This window comes from Nilaparvata lugens, chromosome 1 (assembly GCF_014356525.2).
Source record: "Nilaparvata lugens isolate BPH chromosome 1, ASM1435652v1, whole genome shotgun sequence".
Taxonomy (NCBI): Eukaryota; Metazoa; Arthropoda; class Insecta; order Hemiptera; family Delphacidae; genus Nilaparvata; species Nilaparvata lugens.
In genome coordinates this window covers 18273369-18292691 of record NC_052504.1, presented here as the reverse complement: position 1 = coordinate 18292691, position 19323 = coordinate 18273369, and the positions used below count along the sequence as shown (strand labels likewise).

At 35.2% G+C, this 19323-nt stretch overlaps 1 protein-coding gene across 17 annotated transcripts in view; it reads left to right on the top strand.

Annotated features, from left to right (window-relative positions):
- LOC111052229 (disks large 1 tumor suppressor protein) overlaps nucleotides 1-19323 on the top strand; it is a 748988-nt gene that overhangs the window by 490008 nt on the left and 239657 nt on the right. The window contains exon 1 of one of the 17 annotated variants that reach the window (XM_039432576.1): nucleotides 14168-14437. The exons of the other annotated variants lie outside the window; for them this stretch is intronic. Coding sequence (XP_039288510.1) covers nucleotides 14309-14437 — 129 coding nt within the window. The 5' untranslated portion in view covers nucleotides 14168-14308. Of the gene's footprint in view, nucleotides 1-14167; nucleotides 14438-19323 lie in introns of those variants that run through there. 17 annotated transcript variants of the gene reach the window in all.

Here is a 19323-nt window from a genome sequence, read left to right as displayed (position 1 = left end):
GCTTTCAAACATGTTGACACTTGACACCATGCTAATTATGCTATATTGTTGTGCTAAATATAGAGCCTAATATTCTATATGGATGAATCACATTCTATACTCTCTGGCTAAGTACTTATTATCCATATTAATAATAATAATAATTTTATTTCCATTAAGATTTATACAAAAGAACAAAAACAATTATATAAAATAATATTAATTACACTGTATGAATAGTTAAGTGATACAAAAATCTGTAGCTAAAGTCATGAAAAAAGTAAAATATCACCATAGAGAAACAATAGCGTAAGTAGATATCCCATGGTATAGGGAATTTATGTCGCAACTTTTACTGTTATCTCAAGCCGATAACTGTCGATTATTGTCAATTTTTACTGTTCTGTTGGGGTGAACGTGTATGAACGGCACAATTTGAGAGACTACCAGCGTCACACAGCTGCATAGGAAACAACTACGTGAACTATCGGCTTGGGATAACAGTAAAACTTGCGACATAAACGCCCTATACCATGGGATATCTACACTACGCTATTGTTTCTCTATGATATCACTGCACACACAGACATCTGAAAGGGAATAATTAGGTACTCCCGAGGCAAAGGCCTATTTGGGAATCTCAGCATAAAAAATTAAACAAGAAACACACTTATAAATTGAATAATTGACATTAACCTATCATTACTCAATATTAATAATAATTCGTACTCTTCGCAAATCTGTTACTTTTCAAAATTGTTTCAAATCAATTTGTTTTCCTTAGCTACTTTTTTGATAATTTATTCAGTGGATATGATCATTCACAATACTAAAATCGTGGTTTGAAAGGGCAAGAATGTAGTTTTTGCCATGGAATTTATATTTCTAGTTCAGTTTTGTGTAATGTTGATGAAAAATACCCTGAGAATAACTTAAAAGTGATGTGAATCATGCGCAGCCACTTCATCCTCCTCGTATCCATCCAACAGAGTTAATCGATCCCTAAAACAGCACGCTTTCCGATACCCTCTTATCTTTCATAAGATGTCAAGAGTAATTCATTCAACCCTCACACGCAAAACCATTTTAGAATAATTTCGGCATCATCCATCATTTTCTGTAATGCACGACATATTTGCTTGCGTAAGCACTCGTTGCTTTTTCTATCCATCGTGCGTGTATGCTCACGGCTCGAACAATGCGCGCTCCCCCCTCTCTTGTCAAGTTCATGGCTTTCTCTGTCTTATCTTGGCAACCAATTCATTATTCTTATCCTGAGTTGCGTGACTGCTTCCAAAACAAACTTTCAACTACCAGTTGGAGCTCAGTCACCAAATTCTATTATGCAATTTTTGTTGTTTTGTGACTGGGGTCAATGGAATTCTAGTTCGCAGAATAAGTATTCCTCCGGGGATAATATAGTGCTCACGTCATTACAAAATCCCCATAATATTGTATTTTCAAGGCTATGGTATTCTGTATTCTATTTCCCTTTAGAATTTCGGTTATTATTTTTTATAGTTGGATCTCCAGTAAGTTTCAAGATAAACATCAAAACATTATTATTGATTCACAACACTTTGAACTCTCTTTTCAGTCTACTATAATGAACAAATGGAAAAACTCAAATAAGTCAAATTGGAAATCGACTTTGATTTGAACTCTTAACTCTTGACTGTTAATCTCTTATCCTTTTATCTATTGAGTCTTGTGAATAGAGTAAGTTCAGGCAATTCTATTCGCTGACTATCCAGGAATAAGAACTGGCAACATTGTAGAAACAATTTCAAAAACTAAAAAATTCTGGATAATCCTAGATAGAGATAATTTAATAGCATGAAACACTGAATTTCTAGAACTCTGTACGTTTTCTACCTCTTCGAAACACATATTTTGGATAAGTTCCATGATATTTGCCCAAAAATATACATCTTGATTCAAAAAGAATACCACAACTTTGAAAATTGATAACTCTGCAAAGAGTAAACGGAGAGTAAAGCACTATCAGTCATCGATTAGAGGAAGCTCTGAAGTTAATTTAGTTCCTTATTTAGTCCCATTGGCACTCATCTGTCCGTGCCTATTTGAATGAAAACTATCCGAGGCAATGGATCGGCTGCTAAGCAGCTCGAGACAGAGCACTTCATCACTGAGCCCCAAGAAGCCCTGAGCTCATCCCCTACGATTTTTTTCTGTGGGGGTACATTAAAGATAAAGTGTATCGACCTCCTCTATCAGCTAACATTGAGGAGCTCAAACAAGAAATAACAACAGCTATACAAACTGCTACGCCCGATATGCTACTGAGGGTGTGGAACGAGTTCAAGTATAGTATTGATATCACTCGAGTGTCTGGAGGGGGTCACATTGAACATTTGTGAACTTATTTTCTAGTGGGGAAAAACTTATTTTAATACTCTCCATTTTGATTTATAACCCAAGTTTTTATTATGTTTCCTTGATTAAATACAGATTTTCAAAGTTGTGGTATTCTTTTTGAATCACGCTGTATTATCATTCTTATAAAGTAAATTTATAAATGACTAATATTCTTACACTCAACTTCTTCTGTCCATAAGAAGATAAATGGAAACATACTAGTTGATTCTTCCAATGAGAATTTGTACTGCTCCAGTAGATACCATATATCAAATATGAAAATAAAATATCATGTCATATGAAATAATCTTTGCCAATTCTCTTTCACTTCAGATCATCCAATAGTGAGTTTGAAACGTTGCTTCTTTTATTTCCAGTTCCTTCTTTTCAAGGTAATTAGCAGTAAGAAAATCATGACAATTTTTTGATATCTTACGACTCATCGTTTAAATTAAGTCATTGCACAGTGGAGAGAAAAGAGTGCATTTTATCTTCTCTTTTCAGTTAAGCTGATGAGTGACTGTTTTTTCCCAACAGATAAAAATAAGTTGAAAGGTTTAATAGCCTACTACAATGAGTTCGACGAAAATGCCTGCAGTGAGAGAGGACTGAAGTACTTGTTAGCATAAATGTCAGCCCTTAAATGAGCTGGAAAAACTACCACTCTTCAACCTCAGCTTTCCTTTTTAACGACTTGCCTTGCAGCAAGGCTTCAAGAAAATCTCTCATTATTTTGAAAGCTTTTTTATGATATTCTCATAGTTGAGTGGATCCGTTGAAATTCAGGTCGATGAAGTCTTTGAAAAGTACGAAATATCTGTCTTCATTTAGTCGGGAGCTTTATAAATGGCTTGTCTATGCAAGAGTAAAGTTTTCAGCTCAATTGTTTTTATTCGCATTAAAAAACTTCTCCCTCATCTCAATAAAGCTGCAATCAAACTTTTTACAATCATTCATAAGAAGTGTCTATAATTGGAAAATGAATTCTTATACAAAAGAAGCGAATGAAGTTCAATTACCCAGTCAGTTGGTAGGAGGGTAAGTAATGAAAAAATCGATGACTGTCTATTCGATTCAATGTGTAATCAACCAGATCTATAACAAATTTCCGTCGTTCTGTTTCACTACAAGAAATATCTTTCATTGATTTTTTTGTTCTTTCTCTCTAAAATACTAGTACTGGTCTCAGATAAGACTCAAATCAAATTCTTAATTCGCATTGTCATTCATTCATCTTTTTCTTCTTCTTCTTCTTCTTCTTCTTCTTCTTCTTCTTCTTCTTCTTCTTCTTCTCCACTTCAAGAATTGGGTCCAATAAATAACCTATTGGGGTACCCATCTTCTCCTCGGTCTTCCTATATCTCTTTTTTCAGTGGGTGTATAATGTTTAGCTTCTAAAGGGATTTTTCCTGAAGGCATCCTATTCCAGAGACTACACCAGCTTTTTCTCTCTGTCTATGAATTGGATCCAATACGTTGCACTTTTTTAATTGTTGTGATAGGTGATGTTTTAGACAACTTTGCTCTTATTTCCGTTCATTTCTTTTTATTCACTTATAGAAGAATATAGTTAGAACATGAAAATAATTCCTACATTGTTCATATACGAAAATAAAAAAATTCAGTTTCACACAGTCACAAACTTGTCATACATACGAGCAGTGTAAGTTACAATTACACAATAAAATACATAATAATGTTTAGTAACTGAGGCTGTAGGGCTAGGGCCTAGGGCTAGGGCTAGACACACATCTATTTTTGTATGTACTATATTTTTCCGCCCTTATAAATTCTATTGGATTGAACAGATTATTTCAAACAGATTATGTTTGTCAAGTTCCGTTCAATCTGATAGAATTCATAAGGACGGCAAAATATCGTACGAACAAAAATCGATGTGTGTGTGCAGGGCTTAAGACTGCAAATTCTTGAATCTAATAAGCTTGACTCCTCCCAAACAATACCTTATATTAAATATTGATTAAACTCAACTACTTGACAAATTGAATGAAGTAATAAGGGAATGAACAATTTCAAGCTGTGATACCTAATAATTTCTTACAGAATATTACTCCTGTAGTAGAAATTCATTACAGAAATCCACTTGTGTTGGATGTGATTGGTTGTGTGGCTGCAATATTGTGCTGCACTATGAGAGAAGAGCGGGCCAAGTGAAAATGGATGTTTGGTGGCCGCTTGAATCGATCCGACCTCTATCAGGCTATTAATCGAGTGACCTCTTTTTCAACCGTTCTTCACCGCCCAATACATGTATTGTTTATACTTTCAACTACACAATAGCATGCATGTATGGTTCGCAGCCATTTCCGAGTTCAATATCCAGAGTTATTAGTTTGTTCCATGGCGGTGGACCGTTCAACCACCAAGTTCTTGTTTATTGGTGAGGTTTTGTACATCGACACCATTATCATAACAGGAATGGCATGCGTGCTGTTTGAACACAAATAAACGTGGAGTTTTCCTAGCAGGTGTACTTAAGATCATTGGGGAATGCTAGATCCAAAAGAGCTCATTGTCACCCCATACTATTGGATATACTTGATATGTCGTTCCGCTTCCATATTCATTTATTATTTTTACCTTGTTGAATTGAGGATTTCACCCATAAGAGTGGTAATCATGTACAGATTTCATAGAAAAACACAAAAAGAAATTTCTGCCGATTTACAAATAATGGGATCATTGCTTTAGAACAAATGGTACTCTCGATGAGCTCCAGTCAGTCTCTTAGTAATTATTCTGCCAATACTAATTAAACTCGATTTTCCTATTGCATTCCAACTTCCGAATACCTGGAACTATTCGAATAGGATGCTTCCCACTTTGACTTTCACATGGAACAATATTGTAACCCAAATTACTTAACGAATTGATCCTACCATTTTCTGTGATTTCAATTTGAGTTCATGATCGACTAATAAATTTCTGTCTTATCATCCATCTTCCTTTCAATCCGCTACAGTTTTCGGAAGATGACTGTCATTTGAATATAGTCTATAAATCATCATTTATCCGTTATATACGATTAGTATTCATACTGTGATGAATTTTTCAAATAGATCTCATGAGAAGAGAGAAAAATTGTGATTACCTTTTAAAATGAAAGAATTTGCTAAAGGAATAGTTAGCGACCGAGCGATAAAGCTTACTTATCAATAACTGTATATTAGATAAGAGTACCGTTCTGTACTGAATATTTTTCTAGGAAAATTATTCAATAAAATTATAATTATTTTGCGAATAAAGCACAAATTATTTACGAATTGCTCACTGATTTTGAGGTTACACTTTGTTTACTATCGATCAGATGTTTTTAAAACAGTTCGAACGCAGCTGACTGATTCAAAGCATTGTCAAATATCATGCCGGTTTTCATGCAAGGTAAAATATCATCTCTAAAAATTATAAAACTATCAATAAAGGATCAAGAATTTCAAATAAAAAAAATAAATGTATGTATTATTGTTGAAATTATTTATTATTTAAGAAATTGTATTATGCGTCAGGTCTTATTGTAACTAAATAGGTCATAGCATGAAATTATATTATCGATAAAATGGCAGAAATTAATTATAATAATCTCAAACCTAATAAAAATTGTACAAGAATATTAATTTATTAATATTTAATTCAACTGAACCACATGGTAATTAAATCTCTTTGGTAGGTCTAAACCAATCACAGTGCATAGAAATAGCACCAAGACGGTGATCGTTTGAAAGCAACACATGTTAATCTATTATCAGACACCAACCCTGCCTTATCAGTTACACTAGCACGTGTACATTGTATGAGAGGAACTATGTCTAGAAGATTAAGCAGTTTTAAGAATTACATAAATTAAATTATTATTGTAATTAAAGGAATTGTATTCTACTGCTTGCCACTGACGTCATGTTTACGTCACAAGCGTTCTACCAATGGCAAATTTTTATGCAAATTATTACATTGAGATTCCGAGAAGCAAGGTCTAGCCTAAAAGCTTAGAGAAAAGAGCAGCACTTCCCTTTTGAAATCCTTACCGTGTAGATCTCTTTTTATAGTTACCAAAGACCTATTTGTAAAATTTCTTGTTCGATTTTTTAAATGTTCTATTTGTGAGCCGATATTTTAGGCCAATCTATTTGTTATTTATAAATTTCTGTTTTCATCAATCGATAAATTTTAAAAGCTTAAAGTAAATTATCCGTTAATTAATTCGGCAAAGGAGATATTTAAATTAAAATTCCCCACGTGCTGAAACCGAAGCCTGGATTGCCGCCGATCAAACGATTTTTTGATCTAAAGAAGAAAACCACGACGACCAAGGAATTTCACGTGAGTTATAAGTCATAAGGGGCCCCAATCTACGCTTCGAAAAATATTTCAGTGCAGAAAAACATAAATTTTTCTTCGTTAAATTATTGGCCACGCCGACAAGCGCTTTTAGTTATTAAGAGCCTAAAATTTATTCATATTTAATTTCTAAGAATTTGTAGTTGATTAACTATCCTCCGCTGCCTGAACCACGACCCCGAACATTTTAAAATATTTTATAATTCATTTTTTCACTATTTTTTCAAAATTGTTCAATTTTATCAATTGTAAAATTCTGTTGAATCACGCATGGTATCATGCAGGCACAAGAAAATTTTTAACTATTCTATTAATGCTGAATTATTATCAACCTGTAAATCAAATTCTGAATCTGCACTGTATGATTGCATATTTTATTGTAATATATTTCAGTTTTGTTAATTCGCTTTCTGAGTTCGATTATTTCTTAAGCCTGTCAATTATTGTGTCTGATACGTTCTATATCATCAAGAACCAATCGAATACGATCATTAGAATAATTGAATTAAGCTGGATACTGGAACAGGTCTAAGTGGATGTAGCGAGTGGGGTCAGATCGAGATATTTATTCTTTGTCCTTACCTGCTCATATATCAGCTTTTATCTGTTACCTACCTCGACTTAGGAGCGAACTCATCAATTGTACAGCAGAGGCAGCCATAGATCATATAAATTCCTACAATAGAGCTTAAAACCCGACAAGACTCTGTTCTCGAAGTATATTCTGAACGATATTGGGTTCAAATACCGTATTTTTAATCCTTCAGAACTTATTAGAGACGCAGTCCCGTAAATTATCTACATCGGGATTTTTGCTCGACCTGTATGATTTTGTATGCTCATTCTTCACAGGTAATAATTTTAAGGTATCCGTATTCAGTGTTTAGCGATCGCTACACTACTTATAAAAATTTCATCATTATACAATCTGTCATTAGAAGAATCAAGGGTGAGCGAGCGTTTAGGCCTCCCACGATTCCGACAATTGTATTGAGTCTTGTAGTGAGTCAATCAGTCTGGTGTTCACTCAGCGTCCTCACACGCCATTGCAAAATTTATAGCCACTACACCACTGACTCAGTGCAAGATTCACCCTACATGTGTGAAGCCGTTAAAAAACGCACCACATGATTTGCCGGCCCAACGTGGGGCATTTAGATTCAGCACTACATGATTTGGCAAATCTCTCTACATATGTGAGGCGAGTAAAATACAGCTTTACAATACTAAACAAGTTTTTGAGTTGCACCGTTCCTACATCAATGGAATCACGTGTCGCGTAGCACTAAATCGAAAGCACAATAATCAGCCCAATTCTGATAACGAGACTTGGACTCGAATATCGTACCATTTTGGATAGAGAGGGTGCGAAACCTGCATCGTTATTCATGATTAATATTTCAAACAATGTCGGCAACTGTTGAAGGCCAGGGGTCAAGGCAGCAGCGAGTTAAACTGTCAGCATCTCTTACATATAGCATCTATGCTTTCCATTCAACCAATACTGACAGCTGAAAGTGAATCTGAATGTAGCTCCGTGCATTCAATGTTCACACTTTTGTGTGAAGCGGCTGCCAACCATTTATTGCTGGAAGTAATTCGGTGCAAGATTCAAATTCAAACGAGTCAGCACGTTTGGCACGCTAGCCGATTTTAAATGAGAGAGATCATAGAGGTGAGATCCGGTGATGGAGAATAGAAATGAGAGTGAGAGAGATTAGATTTGATTGGGACAGAGAGATTAGTGAGAAAGTGATGGTGATAAAAGGAGAAATAGTTCCATAATAAATATGTACATGGATTGAATTGGGTAGAAAAAGAGACACCATACGAGGGAGAGAGTGAGTTAGATGAAGAGTAGGGATGAATACTCAAAGCATGGGTTTGTGCCAGCTTCAAACAGTTCCACTTGTGTTGCAAATGACAACCGTGCAATTATTTACACTTTCCGGTGTATTGTTGTCACCCCTCTACCGTAGTGAAGTGTCAACGAAGCTCCATTACTGTCCTCATCTGTATAAATATCCACTAACCACTTAACGCCTTCTTCGATTCTTTGCCAAGATTTGCAGCGGAAGTGAAGAGTGAATTTGATGACATACTGTTGAATGTGGAGTTGCTTGAAGTGTGAGGGAGAGAGGTGTGTTAAGTTGCTGGTTCACTTTACTGCAGGTTAATTCTATTCCGAGGGGAAAGAATTATGCAGTCAAATTGGATTGGAATTCTTCTCCTCTCTTTAGCCTCTCATTGCCTCATTGCAGATTAAGAATCTTGAAAAGAATATTTGATGAGTTGATGATTGAATTTTAGAGTTGATTATTCTTCTGAGAAGTGTATTTTGAGTTGTACCGGTTAGCATTTGGAAGAATAATTTGGAAAGGTGGAAACTTGTATTGGCTACTTGAGTATTTTTAGAGAGCAAATATTTTCTCTGATGAATAAAATTATCCGATAATGCATTTGAAAAGCGAGATAGTGCTGTGATTATTGTGGATCCAATTATCCAAAACTATCACATAGAGCATACAAATTGAATAATTATGAAGGTGATTTTAATTTTGAAATGAAATTCTTATCATATTTTTCTTGAAAGGTTACAAGTTAGAGTTCAAGCATCCATTTATCTGAAGCTTGACGGTCCTGTTAATCAGGTCATTGATAATATAAGTGCTGGATATGCTTAGTAAATTTGTCAACTCCGAAAAACCCTCTGCAGTAGATTGATGTTCAATTAAAGAGTGCCCATTATCTTGGGAGTTTAGTTGACACGGTGACGTTTCTAAACGTTGAGAATAAAGAAGGTGGCAATATCATCGTTCAGGAGCTATCAACGGTTGACAGGTTCATCAGCTGGTGATCGATGATTGACAAATCTGAGGACTGATTGACGATGACAGTTTGATTGACCATCGACAAAGAAAAAGGACGTTGGATGAATGACATGCTTTCGCCCGCATCTGTTCAAATTAATCGTCCGATTTTTTCGGCAAGAAACTGGAGATGAAGGCCGTTATTGATCGTCGACAATCAGGTCGCGACACCCGCACACTTTTTCTCTTTCTATCACTCTTTCAACTGTCAGCGTGTTCACTGTCTTCGTCTAACATCCATCAATTATGGGCCCACTGTGTAGGCCGACTTCCGCTCCGATGCCTGGGCGGCAGGAGCACGTAATCTCTTATTTGCCTGTCTGTCTTTCCATATTTTTGGTGTGAAATTGCCTGATGACAGATTTATTCTCTCCATATGCTATTGAATAATCTTTTCCGACTCACTTATATAGAATAGAAAAAGCTTCGAAGATTTAAATCTTCTGAATTTCACCAATGTGGGATGGTCTAGTCTTAGCAGATTCAAATCTTCTAAATGACGTTAAATCTTCAAGGAGCCGTTTAGTCAAGTCTCCTTGAAATCGAATTTTCTTGACGTTTGTGAAAAATGAATGTATTTTGCAAACTTGAAAAACAGGAATTGACTTTGAAATGGCTTTACTGTCCGAAACATGTTGTGACAGAATAATTTGAAAGGGTACTGAAATTTATATTTAAAAACAGGACTTGAATTCATCATACCAATATTGACCCTTCTTCGGGTTTTGTGGATTAAATTTGATGTTGAAGATGTTTGACGTTTGGATTCAACTCGAACTGAATGTACTGATTATCCAGCCTACAAATGGAGAAATGAGATACAAAAAGTTGTCAGTCAATGTAGAATGTATTAAAACAACTGAATAAAAAAAGTACGATACAGGAGGAAGTAAAGAAGAAAAAATTGAGATTAATTATAATTTTTACTTCATAATTATGTACTTTTGAGGTGATGTAAATTCAAGAAAATTTGTTCTATGTAAATATAATCTCCTTGTTCCAAGGAGATTGAATCAATGTTCATTCAATTAACAATAAGTATAGTCGACGATTGAAAATCTACTATAAGACTAAGGAATTTGGAATATTTTCTCATAACTTTTAGAGATTTATATTTGGTTCAATTTTCCACTTCACAAGATACAGCGATTGTCACAATACTGGTCCTCTCAATCACAAGCGAAGAAAAAGCATACTGTTCTACTCCAAAATCGTACGTCGATACTACTCTAAATCGATGAGAAACTCTTTAAAACGTAGCGGAAGTCAATCAAACTAACTCATTTTCTGTATATATTTTATTATGAACATAGTTTTATCTTGAACTCACAATTTCAAAAACATTGATTTGTCCGATAAACCCGATAGAAGGTTAGCAATAGAATACTTTCTCTTCCTTGAATTAATACATCGTTCTCCAAAGTTCAAGTATCAATAAACAAGACGATATACAATGCACAATTTTGAATTATCTACTTTCGATATTCTCAGAACATTTTGAAATGCAATATTGTGGATTATCACCAAGCATTGGTAGCGGTAGTGTTGACAAAAGATCCTTGTACCAGAGTACTATACATCTGGTTTTGTGTTCACCACATTGCATAAGCTGCCCCTGATGTCCTTGTACTGTGGTAGGCGTACGAGACATGATGAAGGTCATCATCGTTATTCTTCAGCTCCAAAGCGTTTCCATTAAGAAGCTTCTATTACTAACATCTACTTCATAATATAGTAGATTTTCCAGCGTATTTTGAGAATTTTTATTCATCACTGGGATGTATAACTTTCATTTCTATTACTGCTCCCACTCATCATAAGTTCCGCATGGCAGGACACAGTCTACATCGAAGGAGAAACCACTTTATTAACATCTGCTTCCATATAATTTCATGTCATTTCTGGAGTATCGAGTCGTATTCAGTCAGACTCTTAAATTTCCTTGTGAGGAAAGCTCAGTTGGTAACCTCATCACCCACTACATCCCTATAGCATGTTTTAGCAGAGTGAAGTTCTATGCAGGATGAATGCATGAATAATCAATGATTAATATCGTGACATTGCACAGTACCAGATACTCACTTAATTGCATTATTTCCGCTTCCATCATCTTCAACGAGCATTGGATTTCTTTATTTTCATTTTTTTTCATACAATAAAAGTAAAAATTTCGAAACAATACAAATGAGTTTCTAACAAATATTCACATCAATCTCATCATTTAGCTGCAGATTTCCTTCTTAGAGATTCCTAGCAATATCTTACTCTTAAATTTCCTTGTGAGGAAAGCTCAGTTGGTAACCTCATCCACCCACTACATCCCTATAGCATATTTTAGCAGAGTGAAGTAAAGTTCTATGCAGGATGAATGCATGAATAATCAACTATGCATATCGTCCATGTCTTGCACTTTCTTGTGGGCGACCTCATGAATAATGTAAATATTCCATTGAAAAAATTCCCTCTGATATTCTTCTCATAAATGAGGTGGGGAATCACTCGTTGAGCTCCTACAATCATGTGAACGAGTAACTGCATACATCTCCTTTCCGCATTGTTGGAGGGGAGGGTATGTTGAGTTATAGACGGGTTGATGTTGGTTTGACCCATATTCTCAGATGTGTAAAAGTCAGTGTATACACACCTGCGCAGTGCCCAAAATGCCTGTTTGACGCATTGGTGAATGCAGCTGGAAATGCATCGTGTGCAAGTGTGGTTAGTGTGTGTGTATGGTGCGTAGGACTGAGGTGCATTGCGCTATCACAGTGTTTAGCAGTGCTGTTAGTTCCTGACCTTCGTTACGAAAACGTCCGGCTGGATCAATAGCGTGATTCTCCAGTTAGTTCGTTCCAGCTCTCACAGATAGCGTTGCATGTCTGAAAGGGGTTTATGGAGTGAATATCGATGTTGTGGAACTTTTCAATAATTGAAGAGACTTGAGATTTTGTCAATATTCCACTTTATTTCAATAAAAAAATTATTTTTTTTTGTGTAGTTGAGAAGTTGATATTGTGGTGATTATTCATATTTAATGAAAAAGACTAAGAAATTGTCAAAAACCACAGATTTATTGATACTTAGAAAGTCCGGCTTCGGTTATTACACCATTGTCAATCTCTGATAAACTGATCAGTTAGACTGATAGACAGATAGACTGATCAGAAAGTTTATCAGAGATTGACAATGGTGTAATAACCGAAGCCGGACTTTCTAAGTATCAATAAATCTGTGGTTTTTTGACAATTTCTTAGTCTTTTAAATTCAAAATTATAATTAAAATAATGATTTTTTTTTTTAAATAAAGTGGAATATTGACAAAATCTCAAGTCTCTCCAATTATCGACTATTTCCATGAACTGGTTTGAAATATTATAATTTTTAAATATAATTTACTATGATTTTTCGATAATGGAATATCTTTGATCTAGGTCTTGGGGGGAGGATTGTTTCTCATAGCTTCATTCTTTTTTAGATTTGCAAATCTTTCTACCAGCGATTTTTTATAAAAAAACTCAAGAGATTAGTTTTAGTTAGATTGAATTGTCGATTATTTATATGAACCGAACCATTCAGCTAGTATTTGTTATTCAGCAAGAAAATGATTCAAATGAAGCAAAATATATTATCAGTTCCATATACTTTAGAATATAGATCACGTGAAACTGACAATATCGCTTTCATTACACCTTTATATAGAGAAACTCCACATCACTGTTCATGGTGTATATATTATAATAGGAACTCTATTACTAAATATTACATCCGACTTAGCAATATCCTACATAATTGTATCTTCATTCTGATCATCATCCAATTACATCAAATTAAATGTATTTTCTAAAGAATGCTGTTTATATTTTGAATGTGATAGGTCTTATTAAAGAATGTGATAGGTCTTATGCAAGTTAGGCTCCTCGTTGGCACAGATGGAGAAGAATATTGAGATACAGGTATTAGTAGTACCCTTGTTTCAACTACTTGAAAACTTTTCTAATAGTGGAAAAGTCTTTAATACTGGTTGGTTTGCCAATATTGAACCTTTCTCCGAATTTAGTGTTCTTGATAATAAAGCTTTATGATCTTCAAATTAATACTATTCTAGTTTCCAATGATCGATATTTCTTCTAGTTGTGAAATATTTTTACAAACAGAACTATCTCGATGAATTACCACTATTTAATCCTTGAAACTGTCAACAACACAAAAAATATTACATTTCAACTCCGATAACGATCGGTTATCAAATGACTGTGTACAACTATCAATCAACTGACCTAGGTACTGTAATTATAGTTGACAATTTAATGACTCCCATACGTGACTTTCCCTTTAACTTGTTATCAGTTAAACTCGTTCGAAAGTAATGGTTCTTTGAAAGGAATACGATCGTTTACAACCAATAACAGTTTGAAACTTTATGAGTGTCTGCGTGGAGTTCATTGTCCGTTTTGTTCAGAGCTAAATTTGAAGCTCTCATTAGAACAAACTGAATTCACATTCATGTGAAGCTATTAGAATACACCGAATTCGCATTAATGTACATGAGTTTTATGGAGTGTTGTTTGTTCCTAGAGACAAATAATACAAGTGTTAACGGTATCTTTACTCTATGGTGTTACGTTGTCCGGTCGGTTTGTAGATATTCTCTGCTGAGTGATACAATAGTTTGAGTTAAGTGATGTTTCGAAGTTGACCAAGTCAAGTGTGATAGTTGAGTGAACGCTATGCCCCCAAATCCTGATGAGGACATGTGCTCGCTGTGCCCCCTCAAGAAGCAGGCCGGCCCCAAGAAACTGGTTCGATTCCATTCGATCGTCGACACATTCTCCATATCCGAGTACAACACACGAAGGGTATGTAACTCTTATAACTCCATCTTCATCTTGATTTCAATTATAACTTAAATCTCAGGAGGCTTTTTCAAGTTTATTGGTAATCATATTTATAATATTATGCATTTTATCCTTCAGATACGTTCCCCAACTGATAGGCTTTGGAGCCAGGTTTTTCAGTGCATAGTAGTCAGTTCTTCAGTTGACTTAATGCTTTATAATATATATTTTGTTTTCGGTTTTGTATATGTTTGGACTTTTTAACATCAAAATGAACTTCATTTGGAAGTGAAAAGTGTAAATTTAAAGTATTTTGCTCACTATAACCTTAGTGTCCGGTTTCCCATTAAGAAACTTTGGACTATATACGGTGAGGTGGAACTACCCTTGGGTCTCCCCACCATTCAAAGCCATACGCTAATAATAATAATACTCTTGTAAAAAAATATTAGCAGAAAAAGTGGAAAGGAATTTAAGTAATGGAGCTGAAAAAGAGACCAAGAAAGCTTTCAATTCCACCTCATGAATCATTGAATGATTATAAATAATTTATGTCCCTGAATAATGTGATCTGAAGGAGGACTCTGTATTCCATGAAGTTATATTGTACTGTTGATGAAACTTGAACGTTTCTTTTGAGAAAAATTATATTTTGATTTGGAAACAAAAAGTCGAAACGTCGCCACTGCTAAAAAGAATGTTTCCGCTTCAAAAGTGATTTAGATTCGAAGTTTGAATTAATAGTGGAATAGAACAAAACACAAAATATATCTATGGCTAGCCAATCCATAACTTCACAAATTTCGAGCTTGCTGAAACCTCGAAGATAATTTTTTGAAGTACAAAAGAGTTCCATAATATTTTCAGATTCCACTACTTTGAAAATCAGATATTCATCGACGAAAATTTATTGGTTATAGTGTTATTCGTCATTTTTTTACCATACTTGAATCTCAATTTCGTATGAAGTCATCTTATATGCAACGTTTCAAATTGGTAAATTCATAGTTTGTGCCCGCTATTGTAGACTGATAAGAGTATATTAGAAGTAATTATTGTGAGAAATTATTGGTGATGATAGTTATATACTTGGTTGACTGTTGACTGAAAAAAGCTTTGTGGCCTTATCCCAGAGGCGATAATGCAGACTGTGGCCATATGGCATTTGTTAAGTCACCATGAATAAAGAAGTGTTCTAATCTTGGGTTAGCAAATTGAGGATAAACAGTTTCCCGATGAGTTCTTGAAATAAACTTATTAGCTTCTGATTACATCACATTTGATGGTCATTATAGCAAACATTGATAGTCGGGAAGCCAGACTATGTTCCCCTAATTAAATATTGAAATGTAATCTCATTTTCTACGTTTGTTTTTCAAATCTAATTCATCTGCACTCTTCCAAGTCGATCTACTGTTTCCGAGATCCACTAACCTATAGGTTTTTTCGCTTCCTCAGTAGTTAATTGACTTATCCATTCAAAAAATCAACACGGTTGCATATCTTCTCATATCTTCTTTTAAACAATCCAAATGAAGACTCCTGAGATTCCTAAATTATATTGGGCAGGGATGAACCAAAATTATTGCAAGAGAGAAGGGGACTTATCAAATTCAGTTCCCAAAAATGAAACGTTGATACCACTCCAGATATACCTGTAACAGCTGTCTTCTATAGAAGGCAGTGGTAAGGCTGAGAATCGGCAACGCTGTTGTACTCTCTCTTCCTACTGACATTATAACGTGGACCTCACTTTTGGTAAATGTATCCACTACGATATTATTGTATAACAAACAACTTACCTGAAGTGATAAAAGTATAGTTTAGTCTTGAGTATGTCATTTAAATGAAAATTATATCTTATATTAAAATTATGTCATGTCTTTGATCTTAATTTACGACCATTCTCCTTTTGCGATGGATAGAAAGAAGTATAGTGCAGTAAGATAAAGCCTATACCATAGAATGAACAATCTAATATAGAAGTTTTCTCTGCCTATGATTGTTCATTCCATGGTCAAGTCTTCAGTATATTTCCATTCAGATTTTATAAGAAGTATATTATTATAATGTTAAAATCATACAATGTCTTTGAACATAGCTTGAGTTCATCTTTCTTCTGCGATGCACTTTAGTATTAATTTGAACTTTTGACCCAGTGCGCTTGAATCACATCCAAGAGATCTCGAGTGTTTTTGATACAGAACGTTCCATTAGGCCTAAGAACTGATTCGTTCCTGGAAAACTGAGTGCTATTGGATGAGCTGGTTGTTGACTTGCCTGCAGCCTGCAGCACTCCCTACTCGCAATACTTAACATCCAGCAGACGGAACGAGTTATTGGCAAAGCACAATCCCGTTCAAGCAGCCACTCCTACTAATATCGAATTTAACCCGAGTTCCACGTTTAATTTCCTCTTCAGATAAAATGCCAGTCGGAACTGTTGAGCATATCAATTAACTTGTGTTGTGTATTCAGAGTGCAATCCAGTTGCGCAAATCTGACTGTAGTCTGTATCAATTACAGTTATCGAACAAACTTCACTTAGTTATCCTTGAAATTACAATAGTTGCTCAGAACAGCGCATCAAAATTCAATTACAGAAACTTGAAACTTACAACAATTTGCCTAATCGGGATTGTGGCAGAGAAGGGTACAACAAGGGTAGGCCAACTATGTTGCTTATCAAGGGAGCATGCTCATCAGTTGTGGATTTGCGAAGGCCTGCTACACATAGTGGCATTATTCCCGACTCAGTTTGAGAAAACAATTTAGAAATGTATAATACTGTAATCAAAGTATAATAGCTGTTGGATATTGAAGTAGTGCAATTAGCTTCTTCCATCCTGCAGAATAATGAGCAAATAAAAATTAACTTTTTCAACCTATTTTCATTCAACTTATCACAGTGAATTGGAAATCGTAGCACAATATAATATTCAAGGCACACCAATTCGCTTCCACAATTTTAAGCGATTAACTCTAATTTTCTCTTAATCAATTATAACTCAAGTTCTATAACTTCGGCCTCGAATCCCAGGTTCTATTGAATCTCAAGGCATATTCTTTCGATTTCGAAAAACCTATCTGAATTATATAAAATTGTGGAATATATAAAATTGAGAAATGTACGGAATTATATAAAATCATATCCTGAAGAGTCATTTAGACGGTATTGAACTACCTGAACTTATTGGCCTTAACACTCTTCTGTTGGTTCTCAATTTTCACAATATGAAAGTCATAATATAAGTACAGTTTGAAGTGTACAGTTATGAACTTACTTTAATTCAGCGTCGCAGTTTTGTTTCAGCAGTTAAAAGTGCCTTGAAATTCATATCTTCGTTCAAATATTATCTTCCAATGAAACATAGTGCATGTTAATGAGAAAGGAATAGCTTATTTCAGTGTTGCTTTGATAATAGAAAATGTATTTAAATTCACATTCTACTTACTTTACTTTATCTGGCTCTACAGTCCTGGGTGGACCTTGGCCTCTTCTACATGACTCCTCCATACATCCCGCTCTTGTGCTCCCTGCCGCCAGTTTGCCACACCTAGAGTACGGAGATCTTCTACCACATGGCTGATCCATCTTCTTGGCCTTCCTCTTTTTCGGGTGCCCATTATCCTTTCATCAAGCAGCTTTTGTGGTACTCTTTCATCACTCATTCTTACCACGTGACCCAGCCATTCTATTCTTTCTGCTTTGATACACCTTATAATATTTCTTTCGCCAATTGCTTCATCAATCTCATTGTTAAATCTGGCTCTCCAGTTTCCTTCAACGCAGTCCGGTCCCCATATCCTCCTGTACATCTTTCTCTCAAAAGACCTCAACGCTCTTTCATCTTTAAATTCACATTCTACTCCATAATATTGTTTCTCAATGGAACAAATACATATCATTGAAACAGAATTGTCGGCAGTTGTATTGTAAATATCAAACTACGAGCAGAAACAAAGTATGGTCCAATTGGTCATCGTTCACATGTCGTCACATGAGCTGGGCCTTTTCGCGGCTGTTTTTGTCAGCGACCTGCATCCATCTCCCCCTCCCACAATCCTACAGTCGGCGTGCACTTTTTAGCAGCCAGATGGAGCGTTGTTAACGCCAGAAATGTTGTCACCGCTGATTTATGTGCTGACTCTTTTGGCCAGTGTTGAGCTGCTGAACAGCAGACAAGGACAGGACCACTTTCTACTCCCCTCTTCGTCACCCGTGCAATGTGCGCCTCACTACACTCGTCGTTATCGCCAGCTGATGGTGTTTAGATAGAATATCAAATAAGTGAGTTATGACTTTCGGGCTGTTTGTTTGTTCTGCTCTACAGGATATTAATTTCTAGTTGTGTACGAACCTGCTACTGGACTCCACTGCGCCCATGTTTACAGCTGACACACAAACTGCTTGCTATACCAACTTGCTGCAACTAGATATTAATAGTTGAGGGCTCAGTCAGCTTACGGCTTCAATTGAAGTTGTTATTGTTGTTTTTGGTGTACACACACATGTATCATCGATTTCAGTTCCTGCACGACTAGCTCAAGTAGCTTGTATGTATGATAGTGGATGATAATGGTTCTTGAATATTTATTATTTTATATATAAATCCATATCATACATAGAAGAGGCAGGGTGAATTCACTCACTTATCGTATCATAGAAAAATTTCTAGTTAGTGAGAATATACCAAATAACTGAGTGATTCGTCTCATCATTAATACTAATAGATCACTACGTTTTGAGAGCCTAGATCCAGAATAATAATTTCATAATTCATCTTAAATAATTGGCTGCATCACAAATTCAAAGCAAACTTATTCAACAAGAATACTTGATCCTATGCAGAACATAATCATGTATGCGGAATAACTAATTTATTTAAAAAAATGATCAGAGGGCC